At 52.2% G+C, this 20,131-nt stretch overlaps 12 protein-coding genes across 12 annotated transcripts; 5 read left to right on the forward strand and 7 right to left on the reverse strand.

Moving 5' to 3' along the window:
- Nucleotides 1-31: 31 nt before the first annotated feature.
- Nucleotides 32-1,535, forward strand: APUU_31217S (uncharacterized protein; the record flags this gene model as incomplete). Its single annotated transcript, XM_041702397.1, has 2 exons — nucleotides 32-365; nucleotides 415-1,535. 2 exons carry the CDS (start codon nucleotides 32-34, stop codon nucleotides 1,533-1,535), a joined length of 1,455 nt encoding a protein of 484 aa, XP_041555186.1.
- A 283-nt stretch (nucleotides 1,536-1,818) lies between these two features.
- Nucleotides 1,819-2,952, reverse strand: APUU_31218A (uncharacterized protein; the record flags this gene model as incomplete). Its single annotated transcript, XM_041702398.1, has 1 exon — nucleotides 1,819-2,952. One exon carries the CDS (start codon nucleotides 2,950-2,952, stop codon nucleotides 1,819-1,821), a length of 1,134 nt encoding a protein of 377 aa, XP_041555187.1.
- A 370-nt stretch (nucleotides 2,953-3,322) lies between these two features.
- On the reverse strand, nucleotides 3,323-4,445 carry APUU_31219A (M20 family metallopeptidase; the record flags this gene model as incomplete). The annotated part of the gene is made up of 2 exons (XM_041702399.1): nucleotides 3,323-4,150; nucleotides 4,212-4,445. 2 exons carry the CDS (start codon nucleotides 4,443-4,445, stop codon nucleotides 3,323-3,325), a joined length of 1,062 nt encoding a protein of 353 aa, XP_041555188.1.
- Nucleotides 4,446-4,791: 346 nt separating this feature from the next.
- Nucleotides 4,792-5,842, forward strand: APUU_31220S (SMP-30/gluconolactonase/LRE family protein; the record flags this gene model as incomplete). The annotated part of the gene is made up of 3 exons (XM_041702400.1): nucleotides 4,792-5,356; nucleotides 5,400-5,532; nucleotides 5,578-5,842. 3 exons carry the CDS (start codon nucleotides 4,792-4,794, stop codon nucleotides 5,840-5,842), a joined length of 963 nt encoding a protein of 320 aa, XP_041555189.1.
- Nucleotides 5,843-5,988: 146 nt separating this feature from the next.
- Nucleotides 5,989-6,921, reverse strand: APUU_31221A (uncharacterized protein; the record flags this gene model as incomplete). The annotated part of the gene is made up of 2 exons (XM_041702401.1): nucleotides 5,989-6,577; nucleotides 6,629-6,921. The coding sequence occupies 2 exons, from the start codon at nucleotides 6,919-6,921 to the stop codon at nucleotides 5,989-5,991; spliced, it is 882 nt and encodes a 293-aa protein (XP_041555190.1).
- Nucleotides 6,922-7,613: 692 nt separating this feature from the next.
- Nucleotides 7,614-8,708, forward strand: APUU_31222S (uncharacterized protein; the record flags this gene model as incomplete). The annotated part of the gene is made up of 3 exons (XM_041702402.1): nucleotides 7,614-7,767; nucleotides 7,830-8,073; nucleotides 8,123-8,708. The coding sequence occupies 3 exons, from the start codon at nucleotides 7,614-7,616 to the stop codon at nucleotides 8,706-8,708; spliced, it is 984 nt and encodes a 327-aa protein (XP_041555191.1).
- Nucleotides 8,709-9,487: 779 nt separating this feature from the next.
- Nucleotides 9,488-11,369, forward strand: APUU_31223S (uncharacterized protein; the record flags this gene model as incomplete). Its single annotated transcript, XM_041702403.1, has 7 exons — nucleotides 9,488-9,648; nucleotides 9,692-9,785; nucleotides 9,836-9,960; nucleotides 10,011-10,169; nucleotides 10,224-10,593; nucleotides 10,708-11,115; nucleotides 11,169-11,369. 7 exons carry the CDS (start codon nucleotides 9,488-9,490, stop codon nucleotides 11,367-11,369), a joined length of 1,518 nt encoding a protein of 505 aa, XP_041555192.1.
- A 98-nt stretch (nucleotides 11,370-11,467) lies between these two features.
- Nucleotides 11,468-13,245, reverse strand: APUU_31224A (uncharacterized protein; the record flags this gene model as incomplete). The annotated part of the gene is made up of 9 exons (XM_041702404.1): nucleotides 11,468-12,027; nucleotides 12,088-12,185; nucleotides 12,235-12,257; nucleotides 12,305-12,406; nucleotides 12,451-12,542; nucleotides 12,588-12,945; nucleotides 12,993-13,034; nucleotides 13,077-13,137; nucleotides 13,187-13,245. 9 exons carry the CDS (start codon nucleotides 13,243-13,245, stop codon nucleotides 11,468-11,470), a joined length of 1,395 nt encoding a protein of 464 aa, XP_041555193.1.
- A 467-nt stretch (nucleotides 13,246-13,712) lies between these two features.
- On the forward strand, nucleotides 13,713-15,019 carry APUU_31225S (uncharacterized protein; the record flags this gene model as incomplete). The annotated part of the gene is made up of 5 exons (XM_041702405.1): nucleotides 13,713-13,920; nucleotides 13,971-14,222; nucleotides 14,269-14,358; nucleotides 14,417-14,892; nucleotides 14,939-15,019. The coding sequence occupies 5 exons, from the start codon at nucleotides 13,713-13,715 to the stop codon at nucleotides 15,017-15,019; spliced, it is 1,107 nt and encodes a 368-aa protein (XP_041555194.1).
- Nucleotides 15,020-15,130: 111 nt separating this feature from the next.
- Nucleotides 15,131-16,495, reverse strand: APUU_31226A (M20 family metallopeptidase; the record flags this gene model as incomplete). The annotated part of the gene is made up of 3 exons (XM_041702406.1): nucleotides 15,131-15,363; nucleotides 15,410-16,382; nucleotides 16,430-16,495. The coding sequence occupies 3 exons, from the start codon at nucleotides 16,493-16,495 to the stop codon at nucleotides 15,131-15,133; spliced, it is 1,272 nt and encodes a 423-aa protein (XP_041555195.1).
- Nucleotides 16,496-16,926: 431 nt separating this feature from the next.
- Nucleotides 16,927-17,272, reverse strand: APUU_31227A (uncharacterized protein; the record flags this gene model as incomplete). Its single annotated transcript, XM_041702408.1, has 2 exons — nucleotides 16,927-17,025; nucleotides 17,096-17,272. The coding sequence occupies 2 exons, from the start codon at nucleotides 17,270-17,272 to the stop codon at nucleotides 16,927-16,929; spliced, it is 276 nt and encodes a 91-aa protein (XP_041555196.1).
- Nucleotides 17,273-18,298: 1,026 nt separating this feature from the next.
- Nucleotides 18,299-19,741, reverse strand: APUU_31228A (uncharacterized protein; the record flags this gene model as incomplete). Its single annotated transcript, XM_041702409.1, has 7 exons — nucleotides 18,299-18,306; nucleotides 18,366-18,589; nucleotides 18,649-18,771; nucleotides 18,828-18,995; nucleotides 19,043-19,201; nucleotides 19,248-19,641; nucleotides 19,687-19,741. The coding sequence occupies 7 exons, from the start codon at nucleotides 19,739-19,741 to the stop codon at nucleotides 18,299-18,301; spliced, it is 1,131 nt and encodes a 376-aa protein (XP_041555197.1).
- Between the last annotated feature and the right edge of the window lie 390 nt (nucleotides 19,742-20,131).

A 20,131-nucleotide genomic window follows, 5' to 3' on the forward strand; every position in this document is an offset into this window, starting at 1 on the left:
CCCGCAGTATCTGGTGTAAGGCACGTCAAATATGGCTACTAAACTACCGTTTCTCGTTCATGATGTATGGTATATCATAATTGCCATCCTTGCTGAAGCCCCTGTACCGGACGATAGAACCGAAGAAGAACCCACAGATTGGACCTGGAGGGTCGAGTCGCTTTCCTCACTACTCCCTGGTCTACACGACTTGATCAGTATAAGCAGTGCTTCCAAGCAGCTGAGGGATTTGCTAGCACCGCGGATCTTCAAGACCCTCTATCTATACAACACAGCCCAGAGTGCCCGAGCTTTACAAGCCATTGCGCAGGGCAAACATGCAGCCTGTGTCAAAGAATTGCACTACATTGGCATCACTGACGAGGGTTAGTGTACGGTACCTTCATTGTTTGCCAGCCAATTAATGCGTTACAGGAAGCTCGCCACAGAATGTATACCCGCCAGAGCTCAACGCCGTCCTGTCAAATCTCGCACGCTTTCCTGCTCTTCACCACCTCAGCATCGACTTCCCAACCTATCGCGGGGAACGCGATATATTCGAGGAGTACTTCATGGAATTTCCGGAGTTTATTTCTCGCCAGGAGCAGAAAAACGCTTGGTATCGACTAATGACGGCCAGTCTCAACGCCATCGTATCCAACTACGCCGGCGAAACACAACAACAACTGCCTTCATTCGCAATGCATCATCTCAATATCCTCAGCGTGAGAACATTTTCCACAGCTGCCTGTCGGGACTTCCTCTCGCAGCTCAAGTGCTTTTCGCTGTCGACGAAGCTGCGAGACAGTGATACAGCCTGTTGCATCAAAACCATGGAAGGCTATATCATATTCACGGAGTACCTAGGACCAAGATTAATGGAGAAACTCACTTCCGTGGAGGAATTCACCTTCAACCCCTCACGCCATCTCGCACTCGGCGCGCTGAAGAAGTATCCAGGACACCTTGATAACATTGAAGACAAGTACTTCGCATACCAGTTCGACATGGGGCTCGCCAACGCCAGCATGGCGAATCTGCGGAAACTGACACTCCGAAATATCAATGTTTGTTTAGAGATGCGGGACTTCATGATACGACATCTGGACACACTTGAATACGTGGAGCTGCATGAGTGTTATGCAAACAATGAATCGTTCGTGTCAGAGGAGAATGAAAGAGACGATTCAGCAGCGGAGAATGACCCGGAACGCATTATCTGGCATACGCTCTTTACGCAGCTTACGCAGGAACTCTCCCGCAGAAAGGCGCGGTCATTACCTATCCGGTTGAGAGAGTTCAAGGTGTCATTTGATAAGCCAGAGCTGGCAATGCATGACTTTTATCGACCCTGGGTTGAGCCTGGTCTTCTTGCGCGGGCAGAGGCAAAGGCAAAGACTGATCCTGGGGCGAAGGTGTTTTTCTACTCTTGTCTGGTACCGGACTATGGATATCCAGTGGATGGGATGACGACGACATTGGTGCATTTCCTGCGAGGGCGTGATGAGGCGTGCTTTCGTGATCTCCAGGCTGCGATTGAGGATGGTGTATGTTAGATGCTCGACAGCATAGTTGGTCATAGTGAGCAGGTGGTGTAATCAGGACTATCTGGTGTTGCGAAATAAGGTCGACATATACATAGTGCAGGGATTTGTATTCCTAATTAGGGCATCGGGCCCGGTCAGCACAACCGTGTTGTCTGTTGTACTCAAGGCTGAATGCTTTATATTCATTCCATACTATATCTGAATAGTGTGACCATCTAGGTTGGTAAATTGATCTTGGTATCTACAGATACCTTCCAGTGTAATTGGCAATGATAACTTAGATCTGTAATGTCTACAACTTGCTGTCTGGAGCCTTGGGAATGCCAAACTTGGAGATGTCATCGGTGGTCTTCCCATCAATCGCCAGCTCCGCCAGCACTCGCCCAAACGTCGGCGCAAACTTGAAGGCGTGTCCACCACCCAGACCAACAAGCACATCGCGATGCTTCTCCAGGGGACTGATGATGAACTGCCTCTCCGGCGTAATCGCATACTGGCACGTAACCGTCCTCAGCGTCTGGCCTTTACCAGGTATAAAACTCCCCATCAACCCCTCAAGCTCCTTCAGCAAGTCCTCCGAGTGCACAAACGACCGCTCATCAGCGTCCATCCGGTTATACGAGACATCCCGCCCAGCCTTGATAGTCGGCTCCCCGAACGCCGGAAACCCGTAGAAGAAGTGCTCCCCGGCGTACGCCCACACAGGGAACTTCTCCCCGTCGTACTCCTCGGGGTTCTGCGGCTTGAAGTACGTAACCTGCTCCTGCATCACATCAAGCGGGATCCCAGCGCCCAAAGGTGCAAGCAGCTTATTTGCCCACGCATCCGCAGTGATAATCACCTTTCGCACCGAATATCGACCACGCGACGTTTCAACTATAGCCCCACCCCCGGCTTGAGGCACAACACGGTCAACACGCGTGTTCTCTTTCAAAACAGCCCCCAACGCCCGCGCAGCATACTGCATCGCCGCAACAGACTTGCTTGCATGCACGAGTCCCATATCAGCCGTATACACCGTCTCCGCGCCCTCAGGGAGGGTAAACTGCGGCCATCTCGCCTTGACTTCAGCGGCAGTAAGCAATTCATACGGCTGCGCATTCGCATCAAGACTCTCCGTCCAGTCGCGCGCCTTATTAGGCGAGTCCTTGGGGAAGACGATAATCCCGCCGTTGATGTGTAGCCATTTCTGACCCGTTCGCTGTTCGAGCTCCGCCCAGTCCCGGTAGGACGATTGCGCGAGCTTGACGTACTCGGGGGCGCCGTAGGAGGTGCGTACGATCCGCGATGTATCGTGGGATGCGCCCCGGACGTGTCCGAATTCGAACTGTTCGAGCCCCAGCACTTTGGCGCCTTTGGCGGCGGAGTGGTATGCGGCGCCGCTGCCTAGGGCGCCGAGGCCGATGACGGCGATGTCGTAGTCCATTGCAAACAGTGAGTGGTGAGTATAGATGGGGAGGAGGAAGATGAAATGGATTTAGCTCTACAGGTTGAGGGGACTTATGAGCTTATGAGGGGCAACGGAGATAACGGGCCAGGAGCCGTCCTGAATATATTTAGGATTGCTTAAAAGGGTCACAAGTGCAGTCCGTGGTACAATCAGGAGCTGCCTTCTTATTCGAGGCCCATAGTCCTGTCTTTTCCCCGCAAACTTCACGGTTCCGTCCCGAGTCCGCCGGGGACGGGGCGCTTCCGGGTGTACTTAATCTCCATATGGATTTGATGTTATTTGTTCGACACCAGGGAATAGACACTTGTCAATTTTACTTCGTATTCCCGTCATAAAGCTACAGGACTCATTTCCCCAGGGCATGCAGCGTCAATTTGCGATACGCATCCACCGCATCCACCAACTCCGACACCTTGAGAGACTCCGCCTCAGTATGCGCAACATGGATCGTCCCAGGACCCCAGAGATACCGTTTATGATTACCCTTGAGCCCCGGAACATCCGTGCCATAGCTAACAACCATCGTCTCGAACCCCGGAACATCGCAGTCCAGCGTCACCGGCCCAGCCGCGTTGCCCTTATACGCAAGCTCAAACTCGTACCCAGTGCTGTGCAAGGTATCTTGTATCTTCTTCTGCAATTCCTCAACAGTACCACTCGCAACCCGGAACAATACCTGCGCTTCGGCGTGGAAGGGGATCACATTCGCCGCAACCCCAGCGTCAATCCGCCCTATATTCATCGTCGTCTCCCCTAGCAATTCTGACCGCGGCAACTCCAGTTTATGTCTAATCGCCTCAAGCCCAGCGAGAAGCTTCTCCGTCGCTGAATCCCCGAGCTCTGGGTATCCAGAGTGCGCGGCCTTCCCTGTCGCTTTGATATTGACCGAGAGAACCCCCTTGTGTCCCTTCGGTAGTTTCCCCTCCGTCGGCTCGCCGAAGATTACACTCTCCCAGTTGATACCGAGCTCGTTCGCCTTGAGCATCCCGTCGCCGTCGACCTCCTCGCCGATGACGAATAGGAGGGATATGTCGCCTGGTGAGAGAAGCTTCTCGGCCTGAAGCTCTTCAGCTGCGATGATCATTGCCGCGACACAGGCTTTCGCGTCGACTGTGCCCCGGCCGTGGATCTCCGTGTTATTGTTTTTGAGCGTGTAGGGCCAGTATGGGGGGACCTGGGCCGGCGATGGTTAAACAGCTGTAGTTACACTTATACAGTATGGTGTCAGTACTTACCACATCGATATGGCTCGTCAGACAGACTCTGGTGTTGCGGCTGCCTTTGAGATAGGCCAGGACATTGAATCGCTCTGGGTCTGGATGGGACGAGAGGTACTGCTTTTCGACCTCGAAGCCCTTGCTCTCGAGGTACTTGACGAGAAAGTGTGCGACTTCTGCTTCATTGCCGGATATGGACTCGATGGAGCAGATGTCCCGGTGGAGGGTTATCACTGGTTTGTTTAAAGACATAATCGTTAAGCATTGGATTTGTTGGATTGATTGTGTGGGAGTGGTAAGATTTATAGTTCGGCGTGGATGTGAGTCAAGTCACCGTAACTGCGTCACGTCGCAGTCAGTTCCTGGGACGGTCCATAGTCGGCTACAGAACCAATATGAGTTCAGGAAACAGCGTGCACAGACTTCTACCGGGGAATGTTGCATTAGGGGCCTCCAAGTCGATCTGCCCCCACGGGCAAGTTGGAGATGCAGACGAGGCGGGGTTAGCAGTGTAACAGTTCGGACGAAAGGGTGTTTCTTAAATAATGGCACAGACTATCCAACTTACGATATACTTTCAGCACTCAGTATTCATAACATGGCAGGAGTCAAGTCCATTGACGGCGGCGCAAAATGGTACACCTGCCGCGAGCGCATGGTGCTGGGAGAAGCCCCCATTTTCAGAGCCAGCGACTCGACCCTGCACTGGGTTGATCCACTTTCAGAACCTGCGAGGCTGTATATTCTCCAGGTAGACGAATCTGGCTCGCCAGTTGGAGAGGCGCGGGTTCTTGATCTCGAGGATAGTGTGACGGTGGTGTGCTTCCGGAAGGATAAACCGGGGTACATCGCTGCATACTATCAAGGGGTTTGCTTCATTGATGAGCAGACTGGGAAGATTGAAGTTGCCAAGGAAATCATCCCGACAGACCAGCGCGATATTCTCCGGTTCAATGATGGAGGGGTCGATGCAAAAGGTCGTTTCTGGCTGGGTGAGATTGACAAGAAGGTCATGGCGCTTGGGGCTGGTGCATCGCTGGATAATTATGGGACGCCGAAAGGTCGTCTATGGAGGTATGACCCGGATGGAAGCCTGCATTTGATGATTGAGGGTGGGATTATCTCTGGCAATGGACTGGCCTGGAGTCCGGACAATAAGACCAGTACGTACCCTGCCAAAGATCATTCAGGCTCTAATGCAGTCAGTGTACTTCAACGACTCCACGGCCTTCCTTGTCTGGGCATATGACTTTGACCTGGAGACAGGAAGTATATCCAACAGACGCTTGCTCATTGACCGCCGCACATCGTTCGGAGAGCCTGATGGGATGGTCGTAGAGTAAGTGATACACCCCGAGTTACAGCAGTATCTGATTCATGGCAGCACCGCTGGAAACATCTGGATTGCCATGTTCGGCTCGAACCGTGTAATGGTATTCGCGCCAGATGGACGCCATCTGAAGGACATTACTTTGCCTGCTCGAAATCCCACCTGTACGACCTGGGGAGGCAAGAGTTTCGATACGTTGTACGTGGCCAGTGCCATGGACCGGCGCCTGAATGCAAATGCCGAGGATGAGGGAGGACATATGTTTAGATTTCAACCGACAGACGCGCGAGGACAGCCAAAGTACGAGTTTAATGGTTAGGTGTTGTCTATCAGAATGAAGTATTGAAGTATCTAAACACTGGAAGTCTACCAATCACTATGTACATGTAAAGCTGAACGAATATATACATTGGGTATCTTCATGTGTTAACGCTATATATTAACGGAATAAATGAATACAAAATGCTAAGCAAGCTCATGACGCACATCGCGATGCCTATCAGGCCCGCCATTCGACCCGTCCATTTCCTCCAATACCGGCGCAGACTCCTTCACGGGGCTGTATGGCATATCTGGCTGGGTATATCCAGCAGTTCCCATTGTCATTTGATCCTGTTCTCGCCTCCGCTTTATCTTTCGGGAACGCCAGAGCCAGAGCCCTACAGCAGCCAATATCGCGAATCCTCCGACACCCACTCCCACTCCTATACCTATCCCAGCACTGGATGATAGCTGGCCGGATGAGGACTCCGCGCTGTCAGAGGAGGTGTCGTCTGTAGAGCTTGGTCTGGGCGTCGGGGTGGTGCTGGTCTCACGGGCAACAGAGGGGGTGGAGGACGTTGGCGGAACGAACAGGCTCGTGTCGCTGGACTCCAGTGCAACAGTAATAGGCTGAGCCCACATCGTAACAGGCCCGATAACCCTAGTTGACGTGGTCTCCTGCCGAACGGGCACGATTGTCGAGCTTCCCTTTGAGAACACGCTTGTGCACCCGGCGTATGTGTCTGAGCCGCCATCGCCGTATTTTAGTACTTCGGTGGTATAGCCAAAGTCACTGGCGTGGATGTTAGTAGACAGGGGGATGCTTCAGTCTTGGTGGACGTACGAGAGACAGCAGATGGCTGTCGTTACCTCTCTATCGATAGCTACGTCGGCGGAGGTGTAGCCCTTAGGGCACCAGCCAGGACTGTAGACGAGAGACCCCTGCATGCGTCCAACCTGGTCGAAATCTGAGGGAAAGCAGGAAGACACAAAGGAAACAGCATTTTGGATTACCAGGCCGGACTCGACGCCATTTGCACCCTGGGGCTCGAAAGTCCAAGAGGTTGAACATGGTGATGGGGGTGTGAAAATAGCATCCATGGAAAATTGAGTAGTCAGTTCGTTGACGGCCACCATTTTGACGGTCTTCTATCTCTCTCTCTCTCTCTCTCTCTCTCTCTGAAGTGGTTTTAGAGGCTGCACCAAGTCGACATACCAGGTCGACAGCGGATATCAAGTTGACGGCTCTGAATGTCCCCCCTGAGCCATCCGTACGAAAAGCAAAGACAAAAGCAATATCATTTGGTGGCTTGGAGCGGTCACGGAAAGCCTATCATGACATGCGAACTCGCGCTGGACAATCGCGTCACTCGCTAGGTAGCAGGGGTCCTGCTGCGACTTGACTGTGCCGCAAGTTGTCCGGTACTTCCCATGTATCCAGATTTCACTCCTGTATAGGGCTTTTTAAACGGCGTAAGTTGTCAGTTTTACTCCTATCGTAATATCATAAAAGTGGATGTATATACTCAAAGCTAGAACACCTTTGAGGCTGTCGTGGAAGCGCCCGGAGCGCAGTGGGGCAGTCTCTAGGCTCTCGGCGTCTGTTGCGTGTCGCTATTCGCAGACTAATTTAGTTGATTTGTGGCTTACAGTCGCTATCGCAGACTAATAGTAATGCGGTATAGTGATGTGGCTTACAGCCCAACAAACAAACTCAGTCTCAGCAAACGCTGAGCCCATGCTTATTTCTTTTTCTTGTTTCTTTTTCTGGCCCCTCGATCGCTCAGCATGAGCTGTTCTCTCCCTGATCCTGAAATCACCATTCAGTCATGGGAAGAACTGCGAAGGCATCTTACTTTGCGACACCATTGAATCCATTTCCCATGAACCGTACACGGAGACCTCTCAGGTTAAGGCCTGTCGTTCAAGTGGCGATAGCTTTGTTGGCGCTATTCTCCCTTATCAACCTCTTTTCCAAATACCGTGCGTGTCAACCACCGTCGAACCGCATCCAGAGGTTTTTAACAATACTGACAATATCACAGCCGATGTGAAGACGGACGATGTACCCCGGCCAACGGTTGGCAAGGTGATGATGATTTACGGCAACAATCCTGTGTACCAACGCGCAGTCAAGACACATCAGAACCACTGCGAGCGATGGGGCTATCCGCTGTTCCTCCTACAGACAGAGATCCTGGATGGGGTATGGAATAAGCTAGCATACCTTTCTTCTCTCATCGTCCAAGAACTGGAGAAACCCGAGGCAGAGCGACTGGAATGGTTATTGTACGTGGCGCGAAAGTGTAGAATGGATACTTAACTAACCCCAACACAGCTGGGTTGACAGCGACTCGGTTCTCATGAATCCAAATATGCGATTGGAAACATTCCTCCCTCCCCCCCATCTATCCGACATCCACATCGTTCTCACCGAAGACTGGAACGGGATGAACGCAGGCGTCTTCCCTATCCGAGTCCATCCATGGTCCATCAAGCTCCTCTCGGCTGCAATCGCCCTCCCGATCATGAACCCCGACATCAAGCTCTTCTGGGAGGAGCAGTCTGCCGTGGTTAAAGTTCTTGAGAAGGAGTACTTTTCCCAATCGGCTGCCTATGTTCCGCTGCGCTGGTTCAATGCCTACATGCGTTCGCCTGACGGAGAGAGCTTGAACCCGGACTCGGTGGAAGACTTGCAAGTACATCCTGGTGACCTGCTTGTCCACTTCCCTGGGACTCCTCGAGATCACTTCAATGAGACTCTCAGCCCGTACCTGGCCATTGCGGAGCAGCATCGCAGTGACTGGGAGGTCCCGGTAGAGCAGACAGTGTATCCTGCGGAAACCGAGGATTTTTGGCGGAATTATGCTATGGAACGGGGGATTGTGTCTCCAGAATCGATTTATATAGAGGAACCGGTGTAGGAGAGATTCTACTCCAGATGGATAGATATGTATATTTACGTCGCAGGTCGACATTTGCGTGCAGTTCCACTTGTAGTACCCAAAGCCCCGTGCTTGTGCCTTTGAAATTTAGCATCAGATCCAACTGCGGAGCTATTGAGTGAATAGAATTAACCTCACTATCTCGGCTTTAGTGGCGATATGATTTACCAGGACAACGACAATAAGTGGAGGAATAGGGAGAGCCGATACAGCGAATAAAGCAAGAGGCTAGACCGCCACATCAAACCATGCAGCTTCGTTACTATCAGCTTGGTTGCTATCAGCTGTCTCAAAGCCACAATACTTTGTGCAATACTATCCGTAACATGGACCCTGAATTGAAAAGCCTCATTCCGCGGAGTCCTCTGATAAGAGTGGCACCGGTTCGTATAATTTTAAGCCAAGCGAGCACGGGCAAATTCCGCAGAGGGCAGGGAGATAACTGGTCTGGTAGCCGACTATCACCAGCAATCATTGCAGACTCCAACTGTGACTGCGATAACACGCGAGTGGCGCAACATGCTCCTCCTGATAGGTAACCAGGTACCCACATCACCAGCAGCAAACAGAGCACTGATAGCGGGAAATATGCGGGAAAGATGCGGGGATTCCGTTTTAGAAGTCGAATGTTTATCTTTATTCCCCGCAGAGTGCTGATCGTGCACGGGTCCCTATCTTCGCCCAGGGTTTAAGAGCCCCCAGCCCGGCTTGTCTTGTTGCTTGTTTGTTTCATCGCCACCATATCTGAATCGTTAGCAATGGAGAAATCACAGAGCATGGGAGAGGCCCCAGAAGCCCAGAAGGAGGGCATCTTCCCTGCCACGAAGCAGAGAACAAATGAAGTGGATCTGGGGGAAGTCCTCGAGCTTGAACTGGACCCTGAAGAGGCCAACAGAGTGCGCCGGAAACTCGATTTAATGTACGCTCCTTATTCCCTGACCCAGCTAGTACTAACAGTTCAGCCTGCTCCCGTTGATGTGCTTCGCCTACTTCTTACAGTTCGTGGACAAGCTGATTCTCAGCCAAGCGACGCTCTTCAATCTGCGTGAAGACCTGGTCAGCCTTCCACGTTGTCCACCCTTCTCGTCCCTATCTAATCTGAATAGAACTTGCACGGAAACCAGTATTCGTGGACCTCGGCCATCTTCTACTTTGGGTATCTCGCATGGAGCTGGCCGAGCTCGTATCTGATCGTTCGGCTGCCTATTGGGAAGTACCTGGGAACTACAATGTTTGCCTTCCCTACTATTAAGTATCTCAACAACATGTTGACAGTTTTAGCTTCCTCTGGGGAGGCATTCTCATGTGCCACGCAGCAAGCAAGAACTTCGCTGGCCTCATGACCGCCAGATTCTTCCTAGGTGTAGGAGAGGCTGCAGTTGCCCCTGGATTCTCATTGATCGTTGGGATGTTCTATACAAGAAGAGAGCAGCCTCTACGGTACACCCACATACCCAACGCCTGCCCACATACTATATACTGATAAACGAATAGTCAATCCGCATGGTACTTCGGAAACTGTCTCGGCGCCCTACTAGGAGGTCTAATCGGCTACGGCATCGGTCATATCGATGCCCCCGGCGTAAACCGCTGGCAGCTGCTCTTCATCATCCTGGGAGCCATTACATCGGCCTTTGGCATCGTCATTATCGTCGTCCTCCCCGACTCGCCCGCACAGGTAATCTTCCTGACCAAGGCCGAGCGCACGATCGCACTGCGTCGCACGTTAGAGAACAAAACCGGTCTCCTGGATAACAGGAAATTCCGATGGGATCAGGCCAGACAGGCGATCATGGATCCGCAGACCTGGCTCCTTGTTCTGTTTACCATCTGTGTCAATTTCGCCAATGGCGGTCTTACCAGTGTACGTCTCGTCTCGTCCCGTCCCGTCTCGTCCCGTCCCGTCTCGTCCCGTCTCGTCCCTGTCTCTGTCGTGCGTAACTATGCAAGACTTCCATGCTAATCGGTATTTGTATAGTTCCTCGCCATCCTCATCAACGGCTTCGGGTTTGGAACGTTCCAATCTCTCCTCCTGCAGATGCCATCTGGTGCTGTGGAGATCATTGCCCTCGTTATTACATCTACAGTGGCTACGTACGTCCGTTCGACGCGTATCGCCATGCTAGCCCTGTGCACTGCCGTCTCAGTCGTGGGAATGGCCATGGTTTGGAAGATTAATCCAGACGAAAAAGCGGCGAGACTTGTTGGGCTGTCGCTGGGGATTGCGTATGCAATGGGAATCCCGATATCCATGAGTTTGATGTCGTCGAATGTCGCTAGTTTCACGAAGCGCAGTGTTGTCAGTGCCTTGATCTTCATGGCGTACTGTGTGGGTAATATTGTTGGCCCGCAGTTCTTCCTGGAGTCAGAGGCGCCGTCTTATCCGGTATGTCGATTTAACACGCTGTATGAGGTGCTTCATGCTAACTATTCTGGCAGACTGGAATCAAAGCTGCCCTGTCTGGGCTGGTACTCGGGATCTTCTGGCTTGGGTGCCTGTTTGCGTACTACACCTGGGAGAATAAGCGTCGTGACAGGCTGTATGGCCGTCCATCGGATATCTCTACTGCGGATGAGATGCAGGATGAGCTGTCGAATAAGACAGATAGGGAGATCCAGAGTTTTAGATATGTTCTGTGACGGATCCCAGGACTCTGACTTGCAAGGCATATACTACGAGACAAGACACGAGAGAAGAATCTTATTCAAACAAGAGCCAGTGTGGCAAACCGCATCTCTTAAACTGTAGATTCCCTCACTACAGACGCACTCTTATTCCCACCCTCTTCCACACGATTACCTTCACCCTCCTCGACACCTACACCCTCCTCCCTCCCCCCTCCCCTCCGATACTGCACATAAGCCAAAAGCAATGCCGTCAGCGAATGCAGCACCGCAAACCCCGCCGCGGCATAATTCCCACTCACAACACCGGGCTGATCCACAGTCTTAAACAGCCCCAACGGAATCGTCGCATCGGCAACATAAGCCCACACATTCAGACCCGCACTCGCAAACGCCCTCGTCGCCGGGTCCCCGGAGAGTGTATCCTGCGTCCACGCCCAGAACATGGAACAGCTTGCCTGGCAGAGCCCGGAGAGGTAGTAGAGTGTCCACCGGCCTGCGCGGTTGGTGGGGAAGACGGGTGTGCTGGCGAGGGTGAGGAAGATTATTGCTGCGGATGTGCTGCCGAGAACGAGAAGGGGCCAGCGGCGCCCGTGGAGGAGGGTGTCGCTTGTCCAGGCCATGGAGAGGGTGATTATGACGATTATGGCTTGGATGGGGGTTGTGTAGTTGTCTGTTGGATGTTAGGTTTGGATTTGAATTTCAGGGTTGGTGGGTGGAAAGGGATAGGTACTGATTTGGGCGACGGTGTAGGAGCCTGGCTTTATTTCGTTCCAGGCTTTGAGCCAGTAGGACATGGATAGCAGTGGTTGTTGGCAGACGCAGTTGCAGCTGGTGGTGTTAGTTAGTTACAAGATTGCTGCTGCAGTGAAATACTTACAAGGAGATTAACCAGAGGAGCCACTATAAAAAGGTTAGAGCTGTTATGCTTCGACATTGGAGGGACATACTATATCCAATGTGAAAAACCATCTCTTGATTTGTTTCATTGTAAATTGGCCCTGTCTGACTCGTCCTTCCTTTGGGTTTCGATTTCGTGCCAGTTCGATTTCCTGTAGGCTGTTAAAGAAAGCAAGTAATGGACTTGGATGCATACCCTGGCAGTAAATAGACGATCCGGCTTCTGGCGAGCTGGGACGTCGGGATAGAAGAGGATTTGAGGCAGAATAACCCCTAACGATATAACGCCTGGCGAGAGTCAGACCTTGAATAAGTAGCAGATATAGAGCATACCATCAATAATAAACAACCACCGCCACCCAGCCTTCCCATGTACACCATTCAATCCATTATACGCCGCGGCCTGCAGATAACTCGAAAACATCGGCCCTATCGCCGTGGTCATGTTGATGATAGCGATGCGCCGCGACAATTCCTCCTTCTGGTACCACGCACCGCAGAGGTACATCATGGCCGAGAAATGGCCGGTCTCAAATACCACCAGTATTGCTCGCAGCACGTACATGTGGACTGGTTTTGACATTGAAGACTGCGCGAAGGTGATAATCGTCCATCCGATTTCGAGGAAGGGGATGAACCAGCGCGGGTTTGTGCGCGTGAGGAGGAGGTTCACTGGCCATATTGCAATTATCTGCCGAGTTAGCTAATAATAGAAATTCGGCTACTAAGACGACGTACATTGGCAACTGCGTATGCGGTGTTGGCGTAATTCATTTCCTGCTGGGCTGTTAGGGCTGGTCAATCAATGTTCAGGGTACGCACATTCCCATACAGGGACATCTCTTCCTTCATCCCACTGACGAATGCATTCTGGAGGTTGGACCTAAAACAAATTAGATATGGAAAGCTGATTATGGACATTGATGTCATACTTATCCAAGTACTTGATAAATGTGCCCAGGCAGCCGAACGTCATAAGCGTGAGGTCCATCTTCAATAACAGTTTCCTTTCCTGTCAAATATTAACAACTTCTGCTCGAGAAAAATGGCCATTTTCTTTTTTACCTCAGCTGGCTTGTCCCACGAATCCCACAAGATGTTCCGCCAGGAAGATTTCCCCTTTGCCATCTCTGTTGATTGTTCTGCATGGGCTTGTGGGCCATCGCCATTCTCAACGGAAGAAGACATTATATTTTACAGGGAATAACAAGTAATCAGCATCCATGTCAAACTTTTAAGCTTAAGTCTTCAATAGCTACCAGTCGCGGCTGCAGCTGATGGCTAAATGAATCATCACCTACTCCAATGGCGAGATCACTATGTTGCTGACGAGAGCCAGCCCTACTATGGTGCAACCGGCGGCACTGCATCGTTGAATCCTTCTGTTAGATGTACTTATTAGACTCTAGACCTGCGTTCCCTGCCTTTTTGTAAAGGTCGTCGTCGCAAGTCTCCGCAATGGGGTCCAACGAACCACAAGATCCATTCGCAGCCACAGCGTCTTTCGAAATCTTCGATATACCGGACAGCCGCGTTGTCCACGACAAGGCATTTCCTCTTGGAGTTAAAACGACGGAGGGAGCGACATTCACAGACGTAGATGCCGCAATCAAGCATCTCGAGCCCCTTATAGATGAGGGCATATTCAACACCCTCCTGACACAACGTAGCTCTCAATCCCTCACCACCCAAGTCGGAATAGCTGACGAATAGCAGATGGAGCGATATTATTCCGCGGGCTTCCCATCCGCACTGCAGAAGATCTATCAAAATTCACAGAGGCCTTCAAATTCCCACAACCGCACCAGGAGGTCGGGCTGTCCGGGAAGAGAACCACTCTGGGAGGGAATGTGAAGACGGCGAATGAGGAGCCTCCCAATGTCAAGTTCTACTATCATAATGAGTACGGCCGGAGTGCGCACTTCCCGGGGATTGTGTTCTTTTTTTCTCAGAAGGTTCCTGAGCAGGGTATGTCGTAGTAAGTCGCTGGTGGGAAATACTGACGTGGTTCCAGGTGGACAAACACCTCTTCTGTCAACGGTGGAGCTTTATGATAGGATTCGAGAGGAGCTTCCGGAGTTTGTTGATACGTTGATTGAAAAGGGTATCAAAGCACTTTCCAGCATCTAATCTACTACTACAACTAGTACTGACGAATGAAGGAATAATCGGCCGCCAATACTACCCAGCAAAAGAAGACCCGGAATCCCTAACCATCGGCTGGAACTGGCAAGACTCGTACGGATTCACCATAAGCCAAGGCGACTCGCTCGCAACAAAACGGGATAAAGTCGAACAAGTCCTGAAAACCCATCTCCAAGCAGACGCCGAATGGCAGCCCAACGGGGCCCTGCACGTCCTTCAGCGCCTCCCCGCTTTCAGACGAATCGAATCAACCGGCCAGATTGTACCGTTTAATGGTCTCGGCGGTGTCTATGGCCGCCAGCGTGATCGAAAGGCTCTTGCGCCGCCGTGGAAGGGTGTCGATGGTGGGATTCATCTCCCGACTACGTATGGCGATGGGTCTGAGATTCCGAGGGAGTATTTGGAGAGACTGTTGCAGATTTCGGATGAGATTGGGTTTCTTGTTCCCTGGGAGGAGGGGGATGTGGCCTTGGTGGATAATTATACTGTTCAGGTATGTGTCTCAATGAATATCGCAGGCTTGCCCTAATATGTCGCAGCATGCGCGCTCGCCTTGGGTTGGGGAGAGGTCTTTGCTGGTTAGTCTGTGGGATGGACATGAGAAGTTCGTTTCTGTTTGAGTATTCAGTCCAGAAAGATTAGCTACAGTCGAGATTATATCCTCAAAACCTAGATTATAGCGAGTTTCCAAGCATCCACAGAAGTATAAATCAGGGTATAGAGGTATACCTCTATCTGAACTTCCTATCCTGCTCGAAATCGGCCTTCGCCTGCGCCGCAAATCCATCATCAAATAGAACCCGTAACCCAGCTACAGCCAGACCCTTCGCAACACCCATGCAGACATCGTGAGCCTCTTGTGTTTTCGCAGCATCGCGGAATCCCTCCGTGTGCATGGCCGTCCCGCCGGGCGTGGGGATGAAATGGAGGCCGTGGAATGAAGGGACTTCATAACTGACATTGCCTATTTCTCGTCAGTACTGGTCCCACTGTGTTGAAAGAGGTCGTACCCATGTCAGTGCTGAATGTGCCAACATCCTTTAGCTGCAAATCACAGTAGTATTCTCGCCCTAGGGTGCCCATATACCGAGTGAACTCGGAGCATAGACTGTCGTTCGGGCGAATATCGGCATAGGCGTCCATTCTAACAATGTTAGCATCGCCACTGCCAGACCCTATAGGGAGAAGAAACAGAACCCACCCTGGGACAATATCAACAGTACACCCCGTAGCCAACGCAGCCCCACGACAGCAGTTCTCAACCTTGGTCCGCAAACTCTGCATATCATTCAACGTCGCCGATCGAACAGTGCATTCGATGGCACCCTTATCAGGGATGATATTTGTCGCCGCCCCCCCCTCTGGAAGAATGATTCCGATCCGATCGGTTGGCTTGATATGCTGTCTGAGCAAACCCACCGCCGAGTACGTCAGGGAAGCCGCATCAAGAGCATTCAGTCCCAACCATGGCGTCTGACCTGCATGCGCGGGCTTCCCATTAAACCTGGCCGAGAACCCTACTGCAGCCAAACATGTCCCGTACGCGACACCCGCAGAGCGGGCGCTGATATGCGGCAGATGCGAGAGGGGGTGGCTCATGAGCGCGGCATCAGTCCCTGTGAATGCGCCCGCGTTGATGAGCTTTATTTTCCCGCCGCCGCCTTCTTCAGCAGGGCAGCCTAGCAGACGCACTCTTCCGGGGGTGTTGCTCTCCTTGAGGACTGCGACGGAGGCCAGGAATGCGGCGATGGAGGTGACTGCTATGAGATTGTGGCCGCAGCCGTGCCCGATCTTAGGCAGGGCATCGTACTCGGCGCAGAAGGTTACCACCCGGCCGCCCTGGCCGTATTCGGCGAGGAAGGATGTGTCGAGGCCGTAGGCTTTGGGGGTTATGGTGATATTGAGGCCCTGGCTGGTGAGGAAGTTGCAAATTTCGCTGTGGGCTCTGTGCTCGGCGTAGTTGAGTTCGGGGTTTTCGTGGATCTTACAAGTCAGTATCATCTTGAACAGAGGAAGGGTAGGGTCCTTACTTTAATGCTGAGGTCGCGGAGACTTGGGCTCGCTTGGTCAACGGACCTTGAGACTGTATCCTCCATTGTGAAACTGACTCGGAGAAGTGTGGACTGGAGCTGTGAGAGAGATGTCTCTAAGTTATACTGCTTATCTGCCGTTGGGAATGCAAGCTAGAATGACCTTGCTTAACGATCTGATTCGTGGTGGAAACGTTGTTGCGCGCAAAGCACTGTGATTGGTCCAGTTGAAGATATCGAAGCAAATCTGCCCCGCATATATCACAGCCCAGTGAGGCTACAGTCATGGAAATGCAAGCCATGGAGGAACATGGTGAGGCTGCTCCTGGTTAAAGGTTTATTACTCTACAGATTTACTATTGCTTCAGCTACAATCATCACCAGCGAGGCTAGGTTTACTCTGACCAACATATTCTCCCATTCTTCACCTATCTCCAATCCATCCCATCTGCTATCCAACATCTCATCCCAAAACCCCTACAGGTGTACGATCTGCACTAGCAACTTGATTCTGGTAGAATCAAGATGCAACATGCTGGGTCGTCACATCCTATCCAGGGGGGGGCATCCGGCATCTCAATATCACCATCACCATCCTGTAAGGTCAGCCACATACACTAAAAGGAGATAGATGGTCATAATTTCTGATAACACGAACACACTTACCTTTTCCTCCGATGCCGATGCAGATGCCGATGTCCGCCCCTCCGCATCATCCGGTTCCGCCAGCTCCCCCGTCGCCCATCGAGACGCCTCCGCGACCATATCCAATTCCCCCAACAGGTCGCCAACCCTAACGGAAGGGCGCCCAAGGGCGGCTGCTCCGATCAACCTCTCAAGCATCCCGACCGCCACCCCCCCCAGCACCCGTACACACCCCAAATCATACCGCCTGCCCAGATCACCCACCATCTCCAGCGCCCGGGCAGAGCAATCCCCAGTGCAACCCGATCCATCCTGCTGGCACGACGACATCGTGGACACTCCTTCGCACGGAATTCCACACCAGACCCAAGCAACCCCAACCAGAGGGGGCAACGCCCGCCCTCAAATACCCTGCCTCCGTCGCGCCCCACTCGCAACAGCACCATTCCCCCCTTCCACCCCATCACACCACCCCAGTCAGGGCGACGCGCCCGTGCACAATCCATCCACCGGCGCGATCCCCACGCGCCAATCAATCATCTCCTGGCCCACAGGCCGGAGAGACCCACAGTGAGGCCGTAGGCCATCCGTGGGCTTAGGAAACTGCGTGGCCAAACCCACGGTTACGAGATACCACCATCTGACTCGACTCAGATGACCTGATCCATCGTGCCCGGCGTGCCCGGCGTGCCCAGCGTTTCCGCTGGCAGATACGTGGCTCCAGTGAACTCGCCGTGGCTTGAACGGTGAGAGGAGGAAACCAGGCAGCCGTCCGGGATGGAAATATAGCGCCACGCACTGGCGAACTTGGCGCCATCGGCCACTGCTATTCAATGACACCCTTGCAAGGCATGGCTCCACCCGGTAGAGACGATATCCCAATGCCGGTTCTTTTGTCGAAAGATATAGGTATTAATTATTGAACGGGTGAAGTGGAATGACGTCATTTGCGAGCAGGTCGCTGATTACTCGTGCCAGGTAGGGCTTACAGCCAGGACGATTGGGCATTTGGACTGGAAATTAAAGTAGGAGTAGCCAAGAAATGAGTTGGACTCTCTATTGTTCACCCAAAACAGTAGTATCAGGAATCAATTTATGAAAATATCAAAACATCTTTATAGCAAAGAACCTAGTATAAGACCTGCCATAATAAGACCAGCACCAACCGATACAGATAAAACTCGGTCAGCACCATTTCCAGCATCCTCCTCATCGGCGTCACTTTCAGAATCCTGGGAGTTGTTATCAGAGCTTGCATTTGCATCACCGCTGGGGTCGCCATCGCTCGTACTGTCTGCGTTGCCTGAACTACTAGGACTCGGGGTGGAACTAGGAGTACTACTCGTACTATCTAGCTCTGTGGCAGGGTCCTGCGGGAAATCATAGTTCAAGCAGGGATTTTCACTACTGCCTGGCGTTTTCCCCCATAGTTGATAGAGGGTGTCGTTGCAGGGGATTCTTTTTGCGTAGTCGGTGCTGATCATTCCCAGGTCTCTCATCTTGGGGAGGTAGACACTAGGAAATGAAGTCGTTAGTGTAACTCTGAGCTATCTATATGGGGATGCTTAACGAACGTGTTGATGTCATGCCACAGATAGAAATGCTTCGCTGTTTCAATCGTGGAATAGATATCGAGAGGAGCATCAGGGTTTATGGTAGCCCCGACGTCTGTCTCGCCCAGGGCGCCCATGCTTAGTCTATGAAGTAGTCAGAGCTTGTCTTCCTGTTCGAGATGTATTGGTGCAAAACAAACCCAGTAACGGCACCGAAGACCTCCAGTTTTCCAGTCAGGGTGTGCATCTTAGGAGCGTCAAAGTCCAGCGTTTCATCCCCGGCTTGGATGTTTATACGTAGTCCCTGGCTGCCATCAAGCGAAGGCTCATCTGCGCGTCCGACCACTTCTAGCTTTGGGACGGAGAACCTGAGTTCCATCAGTATGAGCGAGCATCAGTGCTTGAATAACCGAACCTGTTGACCGTCCCAGCCACCTCGAGATAATCCGTCTCTTCAAGCGAAGGCAGGTCCACAGCGATGTACGGGAACTCGGTGCTGGGGTAGATACCACAGTCCGTCGAGCCGCAGAACTGGATCTGTTTCGCGACAGTCTTCAACGATTCAAAGTTCGTGCTGTGGTTGTTAGATATGTTGTCATCGTGGGTTTCCAGATGCATACCTCGTCCAACTACCCAGAACCAACACGCTCTCTGCCTCGACGAGAGACCCCAGGTCAACCTCTCCCTTATCTTTCTTCTGGACGAGCTGGAGATCGCCAGTGCGCTCAAGGCTCGGTAGATGGACATCGCCAGATATCCCTTGGAGATGAATGCTATCGATTTCTACGAGATCGAGCAGCTCGAACAGGCCCAGCCCTTCGGCGCCATCCGTGACGGTGGAAATGTTTCCGTGGACTTCGGTTACGCCGTTGAGGACGAAGTCGCCCTTGTAGTCGGCTTCGATTTCAATGGCTCCGTTGAGGATCGTGCAGCCTTTGAATGCGTCCAGTTGGTCAGGGCTGGTCAGGCTGAGGGATTCGCCGTCGGCGGTGTTGCATTCCCTGGTCTCAGCGCCTGATGGAGTTAGACAACATTATAAAGCGAATGAATAGTAATCACCAAGAGACGGGACTGCAGCAGCGAATGCCGCTAACAAAGAGATCTGGATCTTCATGGCTGTTTGCTGTCGGTCGTGTATGGAGAATGCAAAGATGGGAACCGTCCATTAATATAGGCAACCCTCCTCACCCCAGAGTCTCATTGCCTCACTATCTCTGCAGCCTGTGAGACAACCGCGTGCCAGACTACACTCGACGGATCGTCTTGGCCGTCTTGGTGCCTGTCGGCAATCACGAACGGAACGCCTTATAGGGCCGCACTCAGGGCTGGGTTGGGGGCTGAGTTGTCTTGATTTGCCCCGTTTCAGGAACCAACATCCAGTTTATCTTGGCAGCTCACTTAGTCCAGGAACTGCCCAAGCTGGCAAGCCATTGGTGTTCCTGACCCTCATTCTCATCCTGGGGCCAATCTTCCTGCGGGGCTGTGCAATTGTGCATGCCAGAAG

The sequence above is a fragment of the Aspergillus puulaauensis genome, chromosome 3 (genome assembly GCF_016861865.1).
Source record: "Aspergillus puulaauensis MK2 DNA, chromosome 3, nearly complete sequence".
Taxonomy (NCBI): Eukaryota; Fungi; Ascomycota; class Eurotiomycetes; order Eurotiales; family Aspergillaceae; genus Aspergillus; species Aspergillus puulaauensis.